This window comes from Octodon degus, unplaced genomic scaffold, assembly GCF_000260255.1.
Source record: "Octodon degus isolate 3935 unplaced genomic scaffold, OctDeg1.0 scaffold00096, whole genome shotgun sequence".
Lineage (NCBI taxonomy): Eukaryota > Metazoa > Chordata > Mammalia > Rodentia > Octodontidae > Octodon > Octodon degus.
In genome coordinates, this window is record NW_004524672.1 from 5,807,803 (window position 1) to 5,828,045 (window position 20,243).

The following is a 20,243-nucleotide window of genomic DNA, read 5'->3' on the forward strand; positions in this document are numbered from 1 at the left end:
CTGTGCAGGGAACTTTGCAAGTAAAGAGGATATCACACATGTCATCAAGTCATTCAAGGCTCACCATCGATTCCATTCCTTACATTTTTGGTAGTTTCTTTATCATGGCAGCAAGATACACATGTATAGGCTTTCACTTCAAGTGGCAAAGACATAAATGTATGCAAGGTAAAAACTTTCCTGAATAGCACTCTCTGGTGGCCACTGCTTACTACCTTTAACACTTATATTTGTTCTATCACTATTAGCTTGATATATTTATGTTTTAATATTCAATTTATCAGTATGAACTAGTGATTCTGGTTTCCTTGTAAAATATTAATTTTGTTTTTCAGAACTGGGGATTGAACTCAAGCCCTTGCACTTGCCAGGCAATTGCTTATTCTACTGAGCTATCTCCCTGGCCCTTACAATATTAATTTATTAACACCCATAATATTTCCTTCTTTTTTTCCATCCATCTCATGGAATTTTTTATTTATTTTGACTCAGCCAAGATATGCCAAACTAATAATAGGGAGCATCTTTAAACTCTTTCTAGATCTTCTGTTCTGGTGATTTATGGTTATTTTTCTTTTCATTTTAGCAGGACAGGGTCTTTATGCTGAACAACATGCCCAGATGCCCCCTTATTTTCTTAACAAGATAAGGCCTTGCTAAATTTCCCAGGCTCACAAAGTTGCCCAGGCTTGGTTTAAACTTTTGATCCTCTGACTTCAGGCTCCCAGAGTGCTGGGATTGTAAGAATGTGGCACTAGGATTTCTTCCCAGAAGGGGCAGAAAGCAAGTAGTTTTCATCTGCTACCCTTCAGCTCCATGTTCTAAAAATTCTGTTCCAGGCAAAGGTGCCCCAGAGATCTGGGGAGCCCCTTCCAGCAGCTAGTTGCGCTCAAGAGGCAAGAGCTCTGACCAGGCACAACTAGCCAAGACCAGCGGGCAGGATTACCTGTTTTAGGTCACTTCTGAAGCAGAGATTCTACCTTGGCAGAAAAGTTCTAACAGACCAAGGGTTACAACAAGTTGCGTGCCTAGCACACAAGCCATAGAATACAGACACAACTAGGAAAAAAAAAAAAAAAAAAAATCAAACCATTGCCCTGGCCCTTCTCAAAGGCAGGGGGCTCTGCACATGCCAGAGAGGGAGATCATAAGCAATTTCTATGACTGATTTTATTTAGAACAGAAAATGGCTTAGTCTATGCCTAATGAGATAGATGATCAAAACTACAGACTTTGGTGGAAAGCAGATAAGATAAGGCAGCTGGCTCCCTGACAGTATCAAACAGAAAATAAACAAGCCAGTCAGAAGCTTAACAGAAAAGCAGCAAAGAGCAATACGGGAGAACCTCCTAGACTCAGGACAGAGTGACAAGACAGGCCTGGCACAATGCCTATGAAATGGTCTATTCTGCCTGCATCATACCATGAAACACTTTGTGGCCCATAGCTTTGTCTAAAACCATAATCGTTTGGTAATTAGTGAAAAGTCTGCTAGTGTAGACCAGAACAAACTTAGCCAGGAAAAAAAGGGAAGAAACATTTGAAGTAGACCCTACCAACCTGCTGTCAAGCTTTACGCCCAAGGATATGCTCTCTGACAGGCAACATCAAAAGACTACATTACGAGAGGAAATAAACCATAGTAAAATAATCCAGCTCCATCACTGATCATAATATAAATCCATGGAAGAGGGGATACAATTTTAAGTTGTTGCAAAATGTCATCTAAAACGTGCAGTTAACAATACAAAATTATGAGGCATGCAAGTAATCAGTGAAGCATAACATATACCAAAAAATATACAGTAGAATTGTCCTTGAAAGGGCCTTAATGTCAACCTTAATAAAAAGGCACCAAAGCAGCTACTGTAAATGTGTAATGAACCAAAGTTAAAATGCAAGGTCTTCTGTTTGATTCCCAATACCCACAAAAAACAAACTAACAAAAACCCCACTATACTGTCTAATATTCTGAAGAGCAATCCAGAAGACATGAGTTTTTGCTGTAAAAGTCATCAGGAGCCACTGAAGATTTCTGTATAGAAAACTGGTACATTCAAAACAATCTTGCTACTTCCATGACACCAACATTGCAGACAACAGATGTACCGTACCCCGGACAATGATGCATCTATTCTCTCTATACTGTCAGGGCGCGGCGGCACACACCTGTAACCCCAGCACTCAAGAGGCTGAGGCAGGAGGACTGCCTCAAGTGTGAGGTTCCTCTGAGCTACATGGTATGTTCAAGACCAGCCTGAACTGTATAGCAAGACTGTCTCAAAAAAAAAAAAAAGCATCTCTGCATGCTTACATTTTGAACTTCAAAAACTATATTCACAGATAATAAAATCATGTACACAGAAAATCCTAAGCAATCCACTACAAAACTATTAGACCTAACCTATGGTTCAACAAGATTGCAGGATACATGACTATATGATATACAGTGGTACCTTGGTTCATGAACTTAATTTATTCCACAATTCTGGAAAAGATGGCCATGTTCGTGCTCTTCGTGGGGCAGGATGGCCATGGTTGTATTCATCACCCCATGCAGAGTCACAAACAGTCACAAAAATTGGCCAGTCTCTTCTGTTTACAAACCAAACTGCTCACAAACAGCATTCGTTAACTGAGGTACTACTGCAATATGGTGTACAGTGATATTCTTAGCCGAAAGCTGCCAATGTCCTTGGAATTTCTGAGTGACAGGGTAACACTGGGTCCTGCTATTCATAGTAAGTTCCTTTCAATCATGCCTGAGATTTTACTAATGAAGTGGCTCTTGGAGGAAGCTAGATGCTAAAGGAGCCATCCACATGATTAGAACGTCAAAACTTTTAGCCCTCCTCTTGACCTCTAGGGGGGAGGGAGGAAGGCTGGAGCCTGAGTTAATCACTAATGGCCAATGATTTAATCAACTGTGTAACACAACTTCCATTAGAGCCCTAAACAACATGCTACACAGGCAATAATGCACCCCAACTCCACAGGGACAGAAACTACTGTGCTGGACCTCAACTCGCACATCCTTCACCTGCTGTTCATCTGTATCTTTTAGAATAAACTGAAAAGAAAAACGTTAGTGGGTTTCCCTCAGTTAATTACACTAAATTGTTAAACTAGATAAGGATATAGGAAGCCCCCATCTATCACCACATCAGAGACAAGTGTTGATGGTGCACGGACTGACTACTTTCAATTAGCATCCAAAAGTAGTGGGGGGGAGGGGTCAGTCTTGTGGTACTTAACCTGTGAGATCTGCACTAACACCGGCAAAGCTGCTGCCAGAACTAAATTGTATCTAGTCAGCAACCATAAAATAGAAGAGGTCAAGAGGAGGGCTAAAAGTTTCAGTGTTCTAATTATGTGGATGGCTCCTTTAGCATCTAGCCTCCTCCAAGAGCCACTTCATTAGTAAAATGCTTGATGAAGAAAACTCACAAACTTGAGGGAAGATGGTGTAGTGGTTGGTGGACAGCAGAGAAACAATCCCTTGGAGATCTGGTGTCCATACACTGGAATCTGGCAACATGAAGAAGAGGAGGAGGAAAGCAGGTCCCTGGGACCCAGCAAGGCTCTGAAGTGAGAACTGAAGCCAAAGGGAGAGCAAGAAGGGAATTATATATAAATGCAGGAGCTGGCAAGACACTTTCTCTGAGTCTGGAACTCATGCATCAGTGGGGCGGCTCAAACATGCAGCTGCACAATGACTCCTGACAACTCGAGGCCACCAAGGAAAGGCAGCAGTGAACACAGCAGACCACAGTGGCTGGTGAGTCACTCAGGTTGAGATGACCTCCCAGAGGTGGCCACTGTAGACAGGGGCCAACTGAGCATGGAACTCGGAGCAGCCGAGAACTCGCTCCAGCTAGTGGACGCCACCGCCAGAGTGCGGTGGAACAGACCTCAAGGGGGCAGGAGGCCAAAGACCAAGCTGAAGCTGGTGGAGGTTACAGGCTGAACATATGAGGCTGCAACCACCTAGCCAGAAACCAGCCTGAACTTCACTGGAACGGAAGGCACGGGCTTGCTGAGACTATCCACTACCCCATAGAAACTCCGCAATGGGTTTGCTGGGATGAGCAGATGTGGGCTCCATACAACAGCAGAGACATGCCTGAAGCTGACATTTTTTTCAACCAATAAACAGAATATGTGGACTTTTTATACAATGGAACACTGCATAGAGAAGGGTAAGCCTGAGACACTGCCAGCTAAACGGGTGCACCCTTGAGACCACATTCTTGAGTGAAGTAAATGGGAGACACCTGTGTGGATACCACAGTTTCTGTGCTGTGAGAAACAGCGAGTAAACAAGGACCAACATGCATAACAGGTATCGTGAAATATGAAGAAAATGTTCCAACGGCAAGGGGCACTAGGGAATGGGGAACGGGAAAGGAAGGGGAAAAAATATGAAAAAAGGAAAAATGGAAGCAAAGCTTTTGTAAGTAACAAGGGGAAGAGGAGTTGAAAGAAGGGTAGGGGAATGGAGAAAAAAAACACAATTGTGTCAGTACAGGTACAAATTCCCTACAATGCAATCATTATGTATCCTTAAATATAGCAATAATATACTTTTCAAAAAGATTATGCACAGTGACAGTGTATTTATAAAACTATATTATCTCAATTCAATCACCTATAATGCAAATAAGTTAGCTGTCACTAATGTCAGTTTAAAGAATATTTAACAATAGCCCAAATTCTCATTTTCTTATTTCCTATTAGGAACCCATATATAAGATGCAAGGGGAAAAATGCCTTAATACCAGATATCTGGGTTCTTTAAATATCTTGCTGTTTTTTTACTAGCCATTTTTTAAATAAAGCAATAGGGACACCCTCTAAATCTCTTTGCTAATTTCTTGTGCCAGTTCCTCATATATAAATAAGAATAGCCATCACATCTAAGCAATTCCTACCCATACCTGTAGAATTTCTACGGACAAAAAAAGCAACAGCAGCAGGAGATATATCACAGAAAAATTCATGTCTAGTGACATAAAAAAATGGACAACCCCACTAATTACCAAGAAAGTAAAAATGAATACAGTATCATTTCTGCTATCAGGTTTGTAAAAAACTTTTATCCTTAAAGAGAAATATAATAATAAAAAAATTAGAGGGGTAAACTACCCGTTCGGGCCCCCCCACCCCCATTTCTCTCTCCGGACAGGAGCTTTCTTTCTCTCAATAAATATATTCTGCTCATAACCTCTGTCTGTTCCTAAAATTCATTCTTCGGTTTTAGAGAACACGCACTCGTACAGGTCAGGTCCAGAGATCATTTCTCTGTATGTCATTTGGAGGTTCCCTATATGGTTTGGAGGTCACCCACCCGAGACCAGTTTTTCTCCCTGTATTATTTTGGAGTTTCCCACCAAGATCATTGGACGGAGGTATTATGAGTTTGCTTTTCTTTCATAAATTCTGAATTGGGACTTGCTTAGGTAACAAATTTGTTTCAAATGTTGACCATAGTTTGGTCCCACCTCATGCCCAACTAAACAAGTTCCCATGTCTTCTCCACCACCTTAGACCCGCCTCACCACATGGGTTTCCTCTATAAAAGTCCCCGCAAGAGACAACTTCCTGGGGGGAAACTACCCGCTCGCCACCCCCCCTCCTGTCCCTCTCATGGGACAGGAGCTTTCTTTCTCTCAATAAATACATTCTGCTCATAAAAAAAAAAAAAAAAATTAGAAACAATACAGAATTTCACTAAACCAAATGACAGGAATTCAACAATGGTTGTTACATTTCATATTGTTGTCTTCAAATTAGTTGTTTAGATTACCAGATATAAGCTGTAAGATTGGTTTAAAAAAGTATAAAAAGAGCTGGTGAGATGGCTCAGTGGTCTAAAGCACCTACTTAGAACAAGCTAAGCTAAGCAAAGCACAGGGACTGCGGTTCAATCCCCCAGCACCACATGCCAGCCAGCCCCACCCCCTGGTGGGCTGAGCTGGCCATGCACACACAAAATAAATAAACAAAAAATTAAAGAAAAAAAAAAGTATAAAAAGCTAAAAAGGTGAAGAAAAATTAAACATTACTTCTTTCAACAGAAATCAGCAGTATAATCATTCAAAGCAATTCTACGTACATGCATGTACTGTTTTTGCCCTTCCTTCTTTCTTCCTTTCCTCCATTGCAGCTGTTCCTTCCCTCAGAACAGCCAATTTCCCTTTCGCAGTATCCACTGCACCTTTGAGATCCTATTTACTCTTTTAGATTCTTATACTAGGGAGACAATACAATGTTTACAGATGTGGGTCTGGTTTATTTCACTTACAAGTTTGGTCTCCACCTGCATCCATTTACCCATAAAAGTCTTGAGTTTATCTTTTTTATAGCTGAGTTACACTCCACTGTCTAAAAACACATTTTTTTTCCATTCCTCACTCAGTTGATGGGCATCTGGGTTGTTCCCAAGACTTAGTTATGACAAATTGCACTGCTATAAACATGGGTGCGCATATATCACTGTGGTATGATGTTTTCAGTTCTTCTGGAAAAATACTCAAGAGGGCAATAGCTGGCTTAAAGCGGAGCTTCAACCCTGGTTTTTTGAGTCATCTCCCTCCACATTGATTTCCATAGTGGTTGCACCAATCTGCATTCCCACCAACAGTAGAGAAGGATTCCTTTTTCTTCACAGTTTCTCTAGCATTTGTTATTGGTTGACTTTTTTAAAAAATGTATTTGGTTGTTGCAGGGTCTCATTATGCAAGCTCGGACTCATGGCTATCCTCCTGCTTTCAGCCTCCCCCAGTGCTGGGATTACAGGTGTACTGGGATTACAGACATACTGGGATTACAGGCATGTACCACCATACCTGGACTCTGGCCTGGCTCAGCCTGTCCTGGGGGCAGGGCTGGAATGGCATGTGATGCCTGGGATGGAACCGCCATCCCTGCACTTGCCTAAGAAGGCGATTTAGTCCACCGGTCTAAATCGGAGCTATCTCACTGGTCCCTTGGCTGACTTCATGTATTTATTTGCTTTTGTACTTCTTTATCTGAGAAATGTGTACTCATCTCATATACCCATTTTTTAAATTAGATCTGTGAATTTGGGGACCTGATTTTTTAAAAAATTCTTTATATGTTGTGGATAGAAGTCCTTTGTTGCCACCAGTTTTGGGTTTTTTTCAATGAAAAAACTCAAGTGTTGGCAAAGATACAGGAAACAGGATAGCTCTTGGCATTATGGGGGAAGTACAGCCAGGCTTGAGGGCAATCTGACAGTACCTAACAAAAGCTGAACTGTGAATTTCTATTACCTAGCAAAACCTCTTAAGAAATTTGCCCTGGAGAAAGTTTGGCACATGTGTATATTTACTGTTGCCTTCTTTATTTTGTTACTTAAGTGGACTACTGTGACAAGCCTAAGCATTTCACTGGCCCTCAATCAATGCTAAAAAATCTCTTTAACAAATATTTACTAAATAACAGCTCCCAACCTGATGCTTCAGTACACACTCAGTAAGATCTTCATCCAGTGTAAACAAAGGCTAACAAGGAGTTTTATCATGTAAATGCTCTAATGCTGCTAGACACGTACAAAGATAGCGCTATACACACAAAGCATTCCTATCTGGAAGGAGGAAGTCACTGCAGTAGAGTGGTTGCAGGTCATTTTTGTCTAAGTAGAACACGAACTGCAGGCAGTAACTACAAGCTGCAAAAGCATGGGTATGTAAACAAGCAAAAGGGAAAGCACAGAAAACTGAGTATATACTGTAGGTTAAATAAATAACCTCAAAGGTATCAGGCTGTAATCTCTGGAACCTGCAAATGTTACCTTATTTAAAGAATCTTTGCAGATGTGATTAAGGACTGTGTGACAGGAAGATGATCCTGGATTATTCAGTGAGCCCTAAATACCAGGGCACAAATATCTTTATAAGGGAGTGGTGGAGGATTTGACACAGAGCAGATAATGTGAGGATAGAACGAAAAGATTTGAAGATGCTTCCATAAGACTGAATTAATACACAGATCACCAGCAGGCAACAGAAACTCGAAAAGGCAAGAGAGGGACCCTTCACTAGATCCTCCAGCAGGGGCAAGGCTCTGTTGACACCTAGACTTCAACCCAGTGACACTGACTTAAACTCGGGGCCTACATTTACTGCAAGAGAAACCATGAACGTGTGGTGGCTTGGTGGAGCAGCCTTAGAAGCAAAAGCAATCCCTCCCACCACCACACAGGTACTCTGTGCTAATAATAAGCAAGTGATTTAGACACCACCCAGATCTCTGAAGAGTCTACCTTTAATTCAGTAGAAAGACAAATCAGACTTGTTTCACAATGTTGAATCTGGTGCCAATGTTGACAACTAGGGGAAAAAGGAACTAGGAACTGGAAACACATTTCAGAACTAAATCCAGATAAAAGCAAGGAGTTCTGGATAAACAGGTAATTGAGAAAAAACACCTCTATAAAAGACACAGAAGAAGGAAAGCGGAACTTCAATGAAAATAAAAGTAAGAAAGGGGGAGAAATTTTAAATATGTACATGTAATTAACATTTTCAATGAAAAAGCAACTTATTAACATCCAGGAAATAAGATCAAAATGCTCTATAGAAGAAAAATAGAAAACTTGCAAATTAAGAAAAGCACTTAAAGTTTAAAGGTAAATACAAGTACCACAAAGTAAGATGTAAACTAATTCACTGAAAGGCAAAAAAAAAAAAAAGGTAGAGAACAGTCAAAAATTTCACTCTCACTTTTAAAAATGAGGTGTCAAATTAATCCAAGTGCCACTACAAAAAGTTCTAAGGAAAGAAAAGAGAAGAGGCAAAAACAACTGAAGGATGCTGTCAAAACATCTTAGGGCTGACCACTGCGCCTGTCAGGCTTAGGGTAAGCAACTGCAACACAGCCCACTAATTTCTCAAAGCTCTAAATACAGAAATGTCCTAAAAGCTTCCCCCAAAACACAAAAAAGCAGGTCACCTACAAATGTGCTGGCATGTGTCTATAATCCTAGCACAATGGAAGGTGAGACAGAGGATCCGAAGTCTGGCCCCAATCTGGGCTACTCAGCCACTCATGAGACCCTGTCTCAAGGGACGCAAATGCAGTTCGTTCAAGGTGAATGAAGTCCTGAGTCCAATCTCAGGTTCCACCACCAACCAAAATGGAGGGGAAGGGGAGGGAAGGGGAGGGGGAAAGCAGGTCACCTGCAAATAATATGATTTTATAGCTGATCAACAAAAACAAGCAGACTTCTCAGAGTAAGTTACTTTTTTTTCATCTTTTTGAAACATGGTGTATATACCTACCACAAAGGACAGCCTCAAGTGAATATGAAGAAAAAAACCCACTCCAAACATTAGCAATCTCATGTAGTAGAGTTAATAAGAACACAGCGCATTCAAGCATCCATTTCCAAGTACAAGGCTACTTCGCTATGAGGACTCCGCTTCCTCCTTTTGCACACTAACAGGCGTGATCATGTCAGTTACACATGCACATACTTCTTTTAGGAAAAGTAAATATCAATGAACTTAAAAAAGAAACTACTTACCAAAAAATAAAGGAAAAAATTTCCTCAACTTTTAACATATGCCCACTAGCACCTGACTATACCATAGGGCAGCTTGTACCACTGGTGTTACAAATGGATCTAATCACTTTTATTGGTCTTTTTATTAATAAAGTTAACAAAAAAAATCTATTAAGTGGACTGAATATAGTCACTTGAATTTAGCTAATTACTGCCCAAATGTAAAGATCAATTCAAAAGACTTTGCTGAGGAAGAGCAGCCCCGGAAGCAAAACAAACTACAGCCTCATCATGTGGTCTTTTTTTCTGGATTCACAAACAATCTCCTTTTAGAGCAGAAGCACAAGTTCTGTGTGAAGCACACGTGATGCCATCAGCCTCCCACTTCTACCCCAGCAGACTGTGACAAAGGGGGACACCCACAGGTGCCCAGCAGTGTCCATAGCAAAAACAAAAGAACATGCGGTCTTAGCTATTCTCTCTAGAACCTGGATTAGTCTACGGAATTGGAGTGAGGTGACAGAAACCTAGAGGATACCGAAGAAAACTCATTGTTCAAGTTCAGTGTAAACTGCTGTGAAGTCTTCCTGGGATCACACAGCTGAATCAGGCCTCTATACTCTTATTCTTCCTTCTACTCATGCCAAACACAGATACACGAATGAGCACAAGGCATCACTAGCAGCCTGCGAGAGCTGGAACACAGTAAACAAGGGAAGAGTTAGAAATGAAAATGGTGGCAACAGAATGAGAGAGGGCTTTGTCTTTGTTTTGTTCTTTCAGTGCTGGCGATCCAACCTAGCACCCCGCACTATCTGGCAAGTGCTCTAACCCGAGCTACAATTTCTTGGATCAGCACAGGAAATAACCCAAAGGGACTTCAGTAGATAGGTGGTCATTTGAACAACCCAAGTACAAAACAAGGATGTTCAGAACTTAAGGCAGCAGAAAATAAACAGGACTAACTATAGAGACTTTTCTGGGACTGAGTTAATAGAGCATGTAGGGTTCTGTTAGAAGAGTAAGAGCGTTGAAAATTAATGTCAACATCTCTGGTGTGGAAGAATCTGGGGGATTTATGATAGAAGTAGGAACGAATAAGGAGAAGGAAGACAGGTAAATATGTGAAAGTGCACTGAGTACAGGGTCATACATTAGTTTGTGGAAGATATGTAGTGTATTTTTAGAAATACAGCTAGTAAAATAGCATGCGTACATGTAAATGTGCTATTTTTCCTATTTTTCAAACTGTAAACACGATCATTCACAGACTATACCAAGTTAAAACAGAAAACTTTCTGTCTTTTTCTTCTAGTGCCCTAGCAAGAGGAGGAAGCAATATATACCCTACTAAGATTATTCCTATCTTAAGAAAAAGGTCGCAGGGTTAAAGAACTTCCTATAGGAAGATGATATAGTCAAACTTCCAGTTGAAGCCGCACTGAGATCCCAACACTCATCCTTCAGTACTCCGGCCCTCCACGCACTCCAAACTCCTCGCTGGAGTCCTGGGGTCTCCCCTATCAGCCTCTCAGCTTACCCTAGCAGCTGCTGCCTCCCACAACTCTCAACTTACCTATCGGAAAGTACTGTTAGATAGAACAGATATTCTTTTTCTGCCTTCGAAAGTAATATACAGGGCTGGAGAGATAGCTCAGCGGCATACATGCCTGCCTGGCAAGTGCAAGGTCTTGAGTTCAATCCCCAGGACCACAAAAAGTAATAACAATAACAATAATAATAATAAACAAACTAAACATTTTTAATTTCGCAGAAAAGTACTTGTTGCCAGCCTAAGCACGAGTCAATATGTGAAGTTTAGTTTCAAAGTTAATGATAAATATGAGCTCTTGGACTCTAATACTAGCCATGCAGACAACTATAATATAGAAAGAAAGTGCCTTAAGGAAACAGTAATGGTTATCATGCAAAAAATAATGACTGTATTATGGCCCACATGGTATAATTTCAATTTGAGTAAATTAAATGTGTTCACAATAAGATTACTTCATTTGGGTCACTGTTTTTCTAGGAACTAAAACTCCTTATTTCACCTTACAAAGTATTCAGAGACCTGCTCTTGCCTTAAGCAGCACGTATGAAGTCAGAGACTGGGTCAACTTTGAATAGGAAGATAGAGAACTGCCAACTGTGTAGTAGAAAACTGGTATCAAGGTAGTTTAGTCCAGCTAAAACTAAAACAAAAATATTCTTGTGAATGAAAAAAGAACATTTCATATTTTGGCCATAACAACCCTGAATGCCCCACAGCCCAGCAACATTATATCCTATCGTTAGAGAGCTAAAACAGTATTTGAAGGCTGGTAAGTATCCGCACAGCAGTCAGTGTACTTATACCCAACAGACACGTGCCAATACAGACTTTACTCACCAAAAATAAATGCATACGTGTCCAAGTACACTCTGCTTTTAAATCTCAATGCTAAAACTTCAAGTTTCCATAAATACGCACCAAATACTCAACAGACCTGCATTTGCAACAATTTCTGCCCGGGCTTTCATTTGCTTAACTTTCTACATTCCAAGGAAAACTAAAGCCTTGGCTTTTAAAAACTAGTCTATATATTCTTAAGTAATAATATTTTAAGTAAAAACTTCAAAAACATACTACAGTGCTAACTAGCTTTATTCCATGAGTTCTTTCACTCAGTCCTTTGACACATGAAGATGCTCAATCCCACCCCTGTAATCCTAACACTTGGAGGAGGCAGAGGCAAGAGGATTATTGGGAGTTCGAGACCAGCCTGGACTACAAAATGAGCTCAAGGCCAGCCTGAACTACATAGCACTCTCAAAAAGACAAAAAAAGAAAAGAAAGGGAAAGAGATAGCAGACAAAAAAACATAAGTATAAAAGGAAATTGTTGTCTGGCACAGGGTCTCATGTAGTATAGGCTGAACTCAAGACTCACAGTCATCTTCCTGTCTCAGTCTCCAAAGTGCTGGGATTAAAAAAAAAGGTGCTCAGATTGCAGACACCATCATACCACACCTAGGGAAATATTTTAAAGGCATATAAAGTAATAATTAGCTCCAAACATTTGTGTAGCTCGGTGGTAGAGCACATGTGAGGCCTGAGGTTCAATACCCGGCACCACAAAAAATATTCTGATGAGAAAGGCTACTCCACGTAAGGGTAGGAATGGGTGCCAGAAATCAGATCTACCGACATAATATGTGAATTCCACTCTAAAGCTCGGCCCCACTCATGAGTCCCAGTGTCCTATACCAGGCAATGGTTCAAGACTCCAGCTTGAGGTCCAGAACTCCCTCTTTTACAAAGCCTAACATTTGCCTGCATGCATTGCTCCCTAAGAACCCAGAACACATTGACTATACCTGTATATCACCACTTTTCCCTTAGGGTTTATGTGTATTGTTTTACTGCATAGGTAACTAGGTAGACATTCTAATAATTCATCACCTAAAAAACCTAGCCCGAGAAATCTTCCTAGAAAATAATACCTTGTATGTGTTCAATACATTCTTATTGATTTGATAAATTTTTTACAGGGAAAAACAAAAAACAGTAAGGATTGTTCTGTGCTTCTGGAAGTGAACTAACATCGCAACCTGGGTGGGGTAGGAAAGCAGGAACTCGGGTAAGAAAGCTGGTCTCTTACATCAATTCATTCAAAAATTGGCCAAGGAAAAGAGCAGCCACTGGTGGGGTCATCTAGATCCCCAGATGTGATTATTCCTATGCTTTAACGTGGTATAATTAATCCCTCTCAGTACTACAGAAATTCACTTCTAAAATCACTTAAGGTTTTATGTTGAGTACAGGAATTGCAAATTGCCATAGTAAGTCCTAGCTCCTCCTAACCCTTCTTTGCCTCAAGGTATGATTTCTGGAATGAGGAAATCACCTTCCTCTTAAAGTCAATGAGATTAGCACTAATCTGGTGTGTGTATCTTGTCCTCTACAACCCTTTATGATGTAAAACTTGCCCATTCTACCACAGCCTCTACTCTGCTATTCCAGAAAAAGCACCTCACCACAGCCCCTACACTGGCGAATATAAAGCTAGTGAGCTGGAAATTGGGGCCTTCTGCTCAAAAGCACCTGGCAGTCCCAGGTACCTCTACTTTGCCTCATGCTCTTTCTTTCCTTCTTCGCCATGCATCATAACCCAACCAGGAATCTGGAACCCACTGCAGGGGTCACCAATAACTGGCTCCATGGGAAGGGTCACTAATAGTTGTATTTAAAGAAATTCTTCCTATCATTTTCTAAGAACTAGAAGTAAATGGATCTAATATAGAGTATAAATCAAGCAATGAGAAACCAACCTACATTTTACTAAATAAAAATTTTGTTAGAACAACTCAGCAAAATCAAATGCCACAAAATAAAATTCCAACATAGCAAGTTCCATACCAGCCAGGGCTACAAAATGATTTCAAGGCCAGCCTGAACTGCACAGCAAGACCCTGTCTGAAAACAACCAAAACAAAATAAATGAATAAATAAATAAAAATAAAAAACAAAGAATTACAGCCCAGGTAATCAAAGTTCAGAGTTAAGTAAAACAAAACAGGAAGATGAAAAAGAAGAACACTGGTGGAGAAGCAGACTGATTCAGACAAGCAAACCTAAGTCCAGTAACACGAATCAAGGTGGTCTGTGGCGCATTACCACATCCCCGCCTGGTGAGCTGACCAAACCGCTGGGCTCCTCAGGTAACAACTGAGCACCACCCTACACTTCTCACTTGCTAGCTTTTGTCTCCTATTCTTGCACCTTTAACTTCTTCAACAATTACAAGTTGAGTCAATAACTAAGGACTTTATGCAAGGTCTTCTTGACTTTTTTTGTCCTTGAAGCTCCCTTCCCCTCCTAAGCAAAGCAAGCTCACTGTTCTGTCAGGCTGCTCTCCCAACTTTATTGCCCAGCAACACCTAACCTGGAGGCTTCCAATTCAACCCAAATCTGTTTTGCTCAGCTGACCCTTCCCTTCGTATTCTGGCCAGACATGGCCTTTCTGTCCTGTGTACCTCTCATTTAACCTATTACATGTTTTCTGCAGCTTCATACAGTTTGGAAACTCTTATGCAGAAGCAATTAGTGTTTCCTCATCTCTTTAAAACGCTTTTGTTTCCACAACAGGTTTGATGGATTCTCTCAAAGAAGGGAAGGAAAAGAGAGAAAACAGGAAAAACCAAATTACGAGAGAAGACAGAGCAAGGCAAAAAGATAAAAGAAGCTAACTACTAGGCTGTGTCCCCCAAACTACTCTTGATTTCTCGCAATCGTCATAACCCTGTGAGGTAAGAACTGAAATCCTTCTGTCACACAAGTTCACATGGAAGGTGGGCAGAGGTAAAGTAACCAACTCCACTTTATGTCAAGTTTTACGCATGGGTAACAAGAGTTCCTTTTTTTAAAAAAAAAAAAAAAAAGACTTTTGTTTATAAGAGTTCCTTCTTAAATCCGCAACACAAAGCTGATACAGGAAAACACATTTGGAAATCAGGTACTGCTAACTGACAAAAGGAGACTCCTAACAATATGATGGTAAACTACCATCAATGTGTTCATATATAGATATATTTCTAAAAAAATTAAACTCAAGATAAACCCTAATTTTTTAAAAGTACATTAGCAGGAAAAAAAATGCCTGAAATAAAGCATGTTTGTCAACTGTCCCTAGTTTAATTTTAGGGAACTAGAAGTAAAATACATCAGATGTATATAAATGTAAATTACAAAGTGCAACTAATAAACAAAAATAGAATAAACAAACTAAAAGGTACCTAAAATAAAATTCAAGGGGCCGGGGAGATGGCTCAGTAGAGTAAGTGCTTCCCTGGCAAGTGCAATGGTCTGAGTTCAATCCCCGGTTCCACCAAAAAAAATTAAAAAATAAAATAAAATAAAATTCTAAGAAAAACCTTAAGAAGAAAAGTGCTCATTATAGTCTTGGACTCAAGGTACCTCAGGTAAAATAAAAAGGTTAGAGAAGGGCTAAGAAAGGGAAGAACAAAGAAAAATTCATGGTAACTGTAGAGTCAAAAATAGAATCAGATAAATACTGTTCAAGAATATCTACAGTAATATTTGTAGTTTTTTTTAAAATGGGAATCACCACCTACTGATCTACCAACAGAGCAAAGGGGAGATAAATGGTGAAGTCCTAAAATATAACTCCGCATCACAGCACAAATGACCGAATACGTACCCACCTTAGTGGAGCCTAACTGAGGATTCCATACAGATAAGCAACACCAGGGGCAGAAGACTTGCTCAAGAACACAGAGCATCTTCTGTTTAACAATATACAAAACAATACTATACACTAGATAATGCACAAATGTGTAGTAAAACCATGGGAAAACAGAAGAATTACAAAACACCAATCTCAGGGCAGATGCTAACTTGAAGACTTGGGTAAAGGTAATGGGTTTCCTTACTGACTGCAATGTCATAAAATAACTTCTCAGACACAGAAAAGATGTGTATAGTTTATTTAAAAGGGTAAAAAAATGAAGTCATCAGACTACAGTATCTCAAATTGCTTTACATTCATGATCTAAAAATAGACCTTAAAAGACCAAGGATGTATCTCCATAGTAGTGTATTATAGTTGTCTAGCTTGTATAAGCCCTGGTTTTGAGTTCCAGCATAGTAAAAAAAAAAAAAAAAAAAGGCCCAACTGGTCCCATAAAGGAAAGCAGAATTTTCCAGGCAGCTGTTGAAGATGGTACAGTGCCTGGCATGGGATACCCTGAGGAAATCTCGCAGGCCACCTACTGGCCATCGTGGCCAAGCATATACTACTGCACCAAATGGTGGTGGTTATTTGCTGAAGGCATCAATATTTCTAGCAATTTCCATAAAAACAAGTACTTGGTCTTCCTCCATAAGCAGATAAGCACCAACCAACCCTGTGGCTTCACTGCTTCCGGGTCCCCATCTTCAGGTAGACCTGGTATCTCACTTACTTTTCACTCACTGCTAGGACAAAATACCTGACACCCAAAATTAAGGAAGGAAAGGTTTATTTAGCTCACAGTTAGTGGAGGTTTCAGTCCATAATCAGCTGGCTCCAAAGTAGAATGGCATATGGCAAAGGGCAGCCATTCATGGTGGTGCAAAACAGCAAAATCAAAAAGGGAGGATCAGCAGCAGTAGCACAGTGGTGGAGGCAAGCCTCTCTCCCTTCCTTATACTGCATTCAGGGTGTAACACTCACATCCATAATCTCAGCAGCTCTCACACCCACAATTCCAACATTAGATGATGAATTAATCAGAACCTCCAGAAGTCTGCCTCTTGACTGCATGAGGCTTTCAGGGCTCAGCTAGACACAAACCATCCCCAGACCACTTCAAGGTGTCTGAAGGGATCCCACCATCCCATGACAAGAAGCAGCAGAGATTCCTGATGCCCTCAAGGTTGTGCCTCTGAGGCTCACCAGGAAGGCTGCCTACCTGGGGCACCTAGCTCAAAAGGACCCCCACAATGACAGTCACTCTGGAGAAGAAGAGAAAGACCAAGGTCCATCACAAGAAGAAATAGCAGATTATGAGCTATAGAAACAGGCACAAAAGAATACATAGAAGAAAATTCACAGGTTCACAGAGGTACTTAAGACAAACTCCCAATCTGAACCTAATAAAGACTGTTTAGCTTAAAATATTCAAGCACAAGCAGTTAAATTCTTCCAATCCAGTTTGTTATTCTTTGCTTTCTTCATTGTAAAAGAACTGAAGTTTTTAATCTGGAGAAAAACTTAGTACAATTAAAATGTAAAATACACATTGCCCCTAAGTGTCACCACAGCTCCTTTCCAGATACAATCAGGTGTTCAGAAGATAATATGAACTCAAGCCAAAGGTCACCCACAGCATAGTGCCTAAGACCATGGACTCTGGGGAGGTTCAGGCAGGATGCCTGAAGGACGGCTGCAAGTTCAAGGCCAGCTTGAGCAATTCAGAAAGAGCATGTCTCAAAATAAAAATTAAAAAGCGCTGGAGATGCATCCCTACAGCAGAGTAACTCTGGCTCAATCCTCAATAATGGGGGGATAGACTCAGAAACCCAGCACACCTCAAGAAGTCACTCAGGCTCCCCTCATGCCTCAGTTTCCTCATCTGTAAAATAAAATAACACCTCTCTTGGATTGAGAAGAGAATGAGAACAACTCCTGAGTACAAGTTACTGTAAATGTATTACCTATCATTTTTATTCCAAAAATTATTTGTTTAGAAAAAGAGAAAACCAAACCTCATACCCAAGGAAAGGAGACAGCCAGGACAGAGAAAAACTGGCAGCTTTTAACCTCTTGACCAATCAATGTTAAGCCAGTAAGAAAAAAATTTTTTTAATTTTCCTAATAACATTTCTCAATTATAACATCTCTAACATGTACATAACCTATACATACAAATATGCACACCCCTCGTCCAATTCAAGGTGAAAGATTTTATTTTCTGGCTCCCTGTTGACCTGGAAAAACTCCAATTCATGTTGGAACACCTGGCTCCCTTTCCAGGGAAAGCCTCCTCTTTGCTCCCCTCTTCTATATCCACTCTGTACTGCTCCTTTATGTCCTAGCAGCTGCACTGAGGACACCACATGTTAGTACCTCTGCCTTCTTCCATTCATGACACCATATCATGTTCACACATGAGCCTTGAACTCTACAAAAACACAAACTTCCTATCATGTCCGCATCTTGTGCAGCAATTAACCACTAGGAAGAATGTATGCAATGTGTGAATTATTGAATCTGTCCTACCAACTTGGTTTGCAACTGTCTCATTGCGATTTGTTTCTCAATAAAATTATGGGGAAAAAAAAAAAAAAGAACACAAACTTCCTAAACCATTTCTGAATTCCCAGTGCTTTGCAAGGCACTAAATACATGAATAAAAGCACCTGGGAGGCTGAAAACAAAGATCACTACTAGTCCGATCTGTGTGAGACCCTACAGACCCTGTACTAAATACATTGTTTAAAAAATTAAATACATGAATGAATCAATGACCCTACTTTCTGTTATAACAACTACCTTCACAAACAGGTAGATATCTATATTTCGAGATGAGTTTTTGAAAGGGTTTAATATCTTGAATTCTAATAGCACATTAATTAAGCACACTTAATCATCCTTCAAAATGAGAAACCTTGGTAGTATATAAATAAATATTGTCCAGTAATAACAGACGCTAACACTTTTTTAAAAAGCACTTAAAATGTCAGAAAAATAGAAGTGCTTTGAAAATTTTTCCAATGAAACTAAAAACATGCCTATATGGAAGGTATCATAATATTTAACATTTATATTCTCTTTTTTCAAGACACTCTTTTTCAAGAGTCAGATGAAATTACATATCCTATTGAGGTGGATAAATCTAGACTAAACCACATATTTAATCAATCACACACAGTGTTCCTGTAGTATGGTCTTCTAAAATACTAAGTCACAGCTAAAACTGGGCTAGTTTTTAGAAATGCAACACTTTTTATCCATTTCTGGTATGTGCTGAAAGGGCTCCACCATAAAGTACTAAATGATAGAGCTGGTCAGTTACAACCCCATCTCTGTCACTCCAGAACAGAGATGTGCACCTGGTAGGGCTTTTAGTGGTAACAGGTCCGGGAGACACACACGCCACAGGTTCACCACCACTGCCATGGAAGCGATGTGCGCCCATCCAGCTAAGTCTCAGGCCTTGCTGCGCTCTAGCCCTCATTCCACCCTCTCAGGAACTGTGAACAAAAGAGTAAACCTGGGCCATGAAGACAGCTCAGCAGCCTAAGCGCCTGCCTAGTCAAACACAAGGATCTGGGTTCACAGAGCTGGCCACCAAAACAGGGCATGGTGGCCCACACCTATAATCCCAGCCCTGGTGAGGCTGAAACAGAAGGATCACTAGAAGCCAGGCTGCATAATGAGACCCTGTATCAAATACATAAAAAGAAAAAAAAAAAAAAAAAAAAAAGAGTAAACCTATCTCATCTATAGTCTACCTTCCCATCAACATTTAAATCAAAAAGCTGAAAAATCAAACTTCTTAGAAACACTTTACTAATAGAGTACCTGGCAGTTTCCACTGCCCTTACTTCCCACGCATTATCCCTCCTTCTCCTACTACCAGATCAGCAGCTCTTAAATAAGTCACCAACAACCACAGGCCTCTCAGGGACTGTCCTCTCCTACGAGCTCTCCACAGCATTCACCATGTGCCCCCACAGGGGTCTCTACGACAGGCATGCTCTCACTTTCAAGCTGCTCCTACCCCTTACAGATGGGGCTCTTCTCCTAACACCATCCAGGCTTCCTGCTGATCTTACGCCTTGGTCCCTTTCCTGGTGAATTCTCCTGTGCCATGCTTTCCACTAACACCTCTACAAGGGTAGCATCCAGCACAATTCTGAGCTCTAAGCCTGAGGGTCAACACAAGTCACAAAGGCAGCTCTACATGAAGGCTTCTAAACCTCAAGTCATGGTCTCCCTAGAGACAAAACCTAGTTCTCCCTCAGTAAGTCTCAGTCAGTGGACACCAGAGATACAAGAGTCAAAAACAGCCAGTCCTCAACACCTCATCTTCCCTCCTTACAGGCTACTTATCACTCATGGCCAACAATTTTATATCTAAAATCTCTACCTTCTCAGCATTTTAAGATCAAAGGAGCCAACATATACAGTTGTTTGAAAACAGAAGGAAAACTCTTTTTTTTTTTT

The 20,243-nt window shown here is 40.5% G+C and overlaps 1 protein-coding gene across 1 annotated transcript in view; it reads left to right on the plus strand.

Annotated features, from left to right (window-relative positions):
* Nucleotides 1-3,841: 3,841 nt before the first annotated feature.
* Nucleotides 3,842-20,243, plus strand: part of LOC101592196 (Golgi apparatus membrane protein TVP23 homolog B-like) — a 63,775-nt gene continuing 47,373 nt past the window's right edge. The window contains exon 1 of the mRNA XM_023723060.1: nt 3,842-3,955. Coding sequence (XP_023578828.1) covers nt 3,842-3,955 — 114 coding nt within the window. The remainder of the gene's footprint in view (nt 3,956-20,243) is intronic.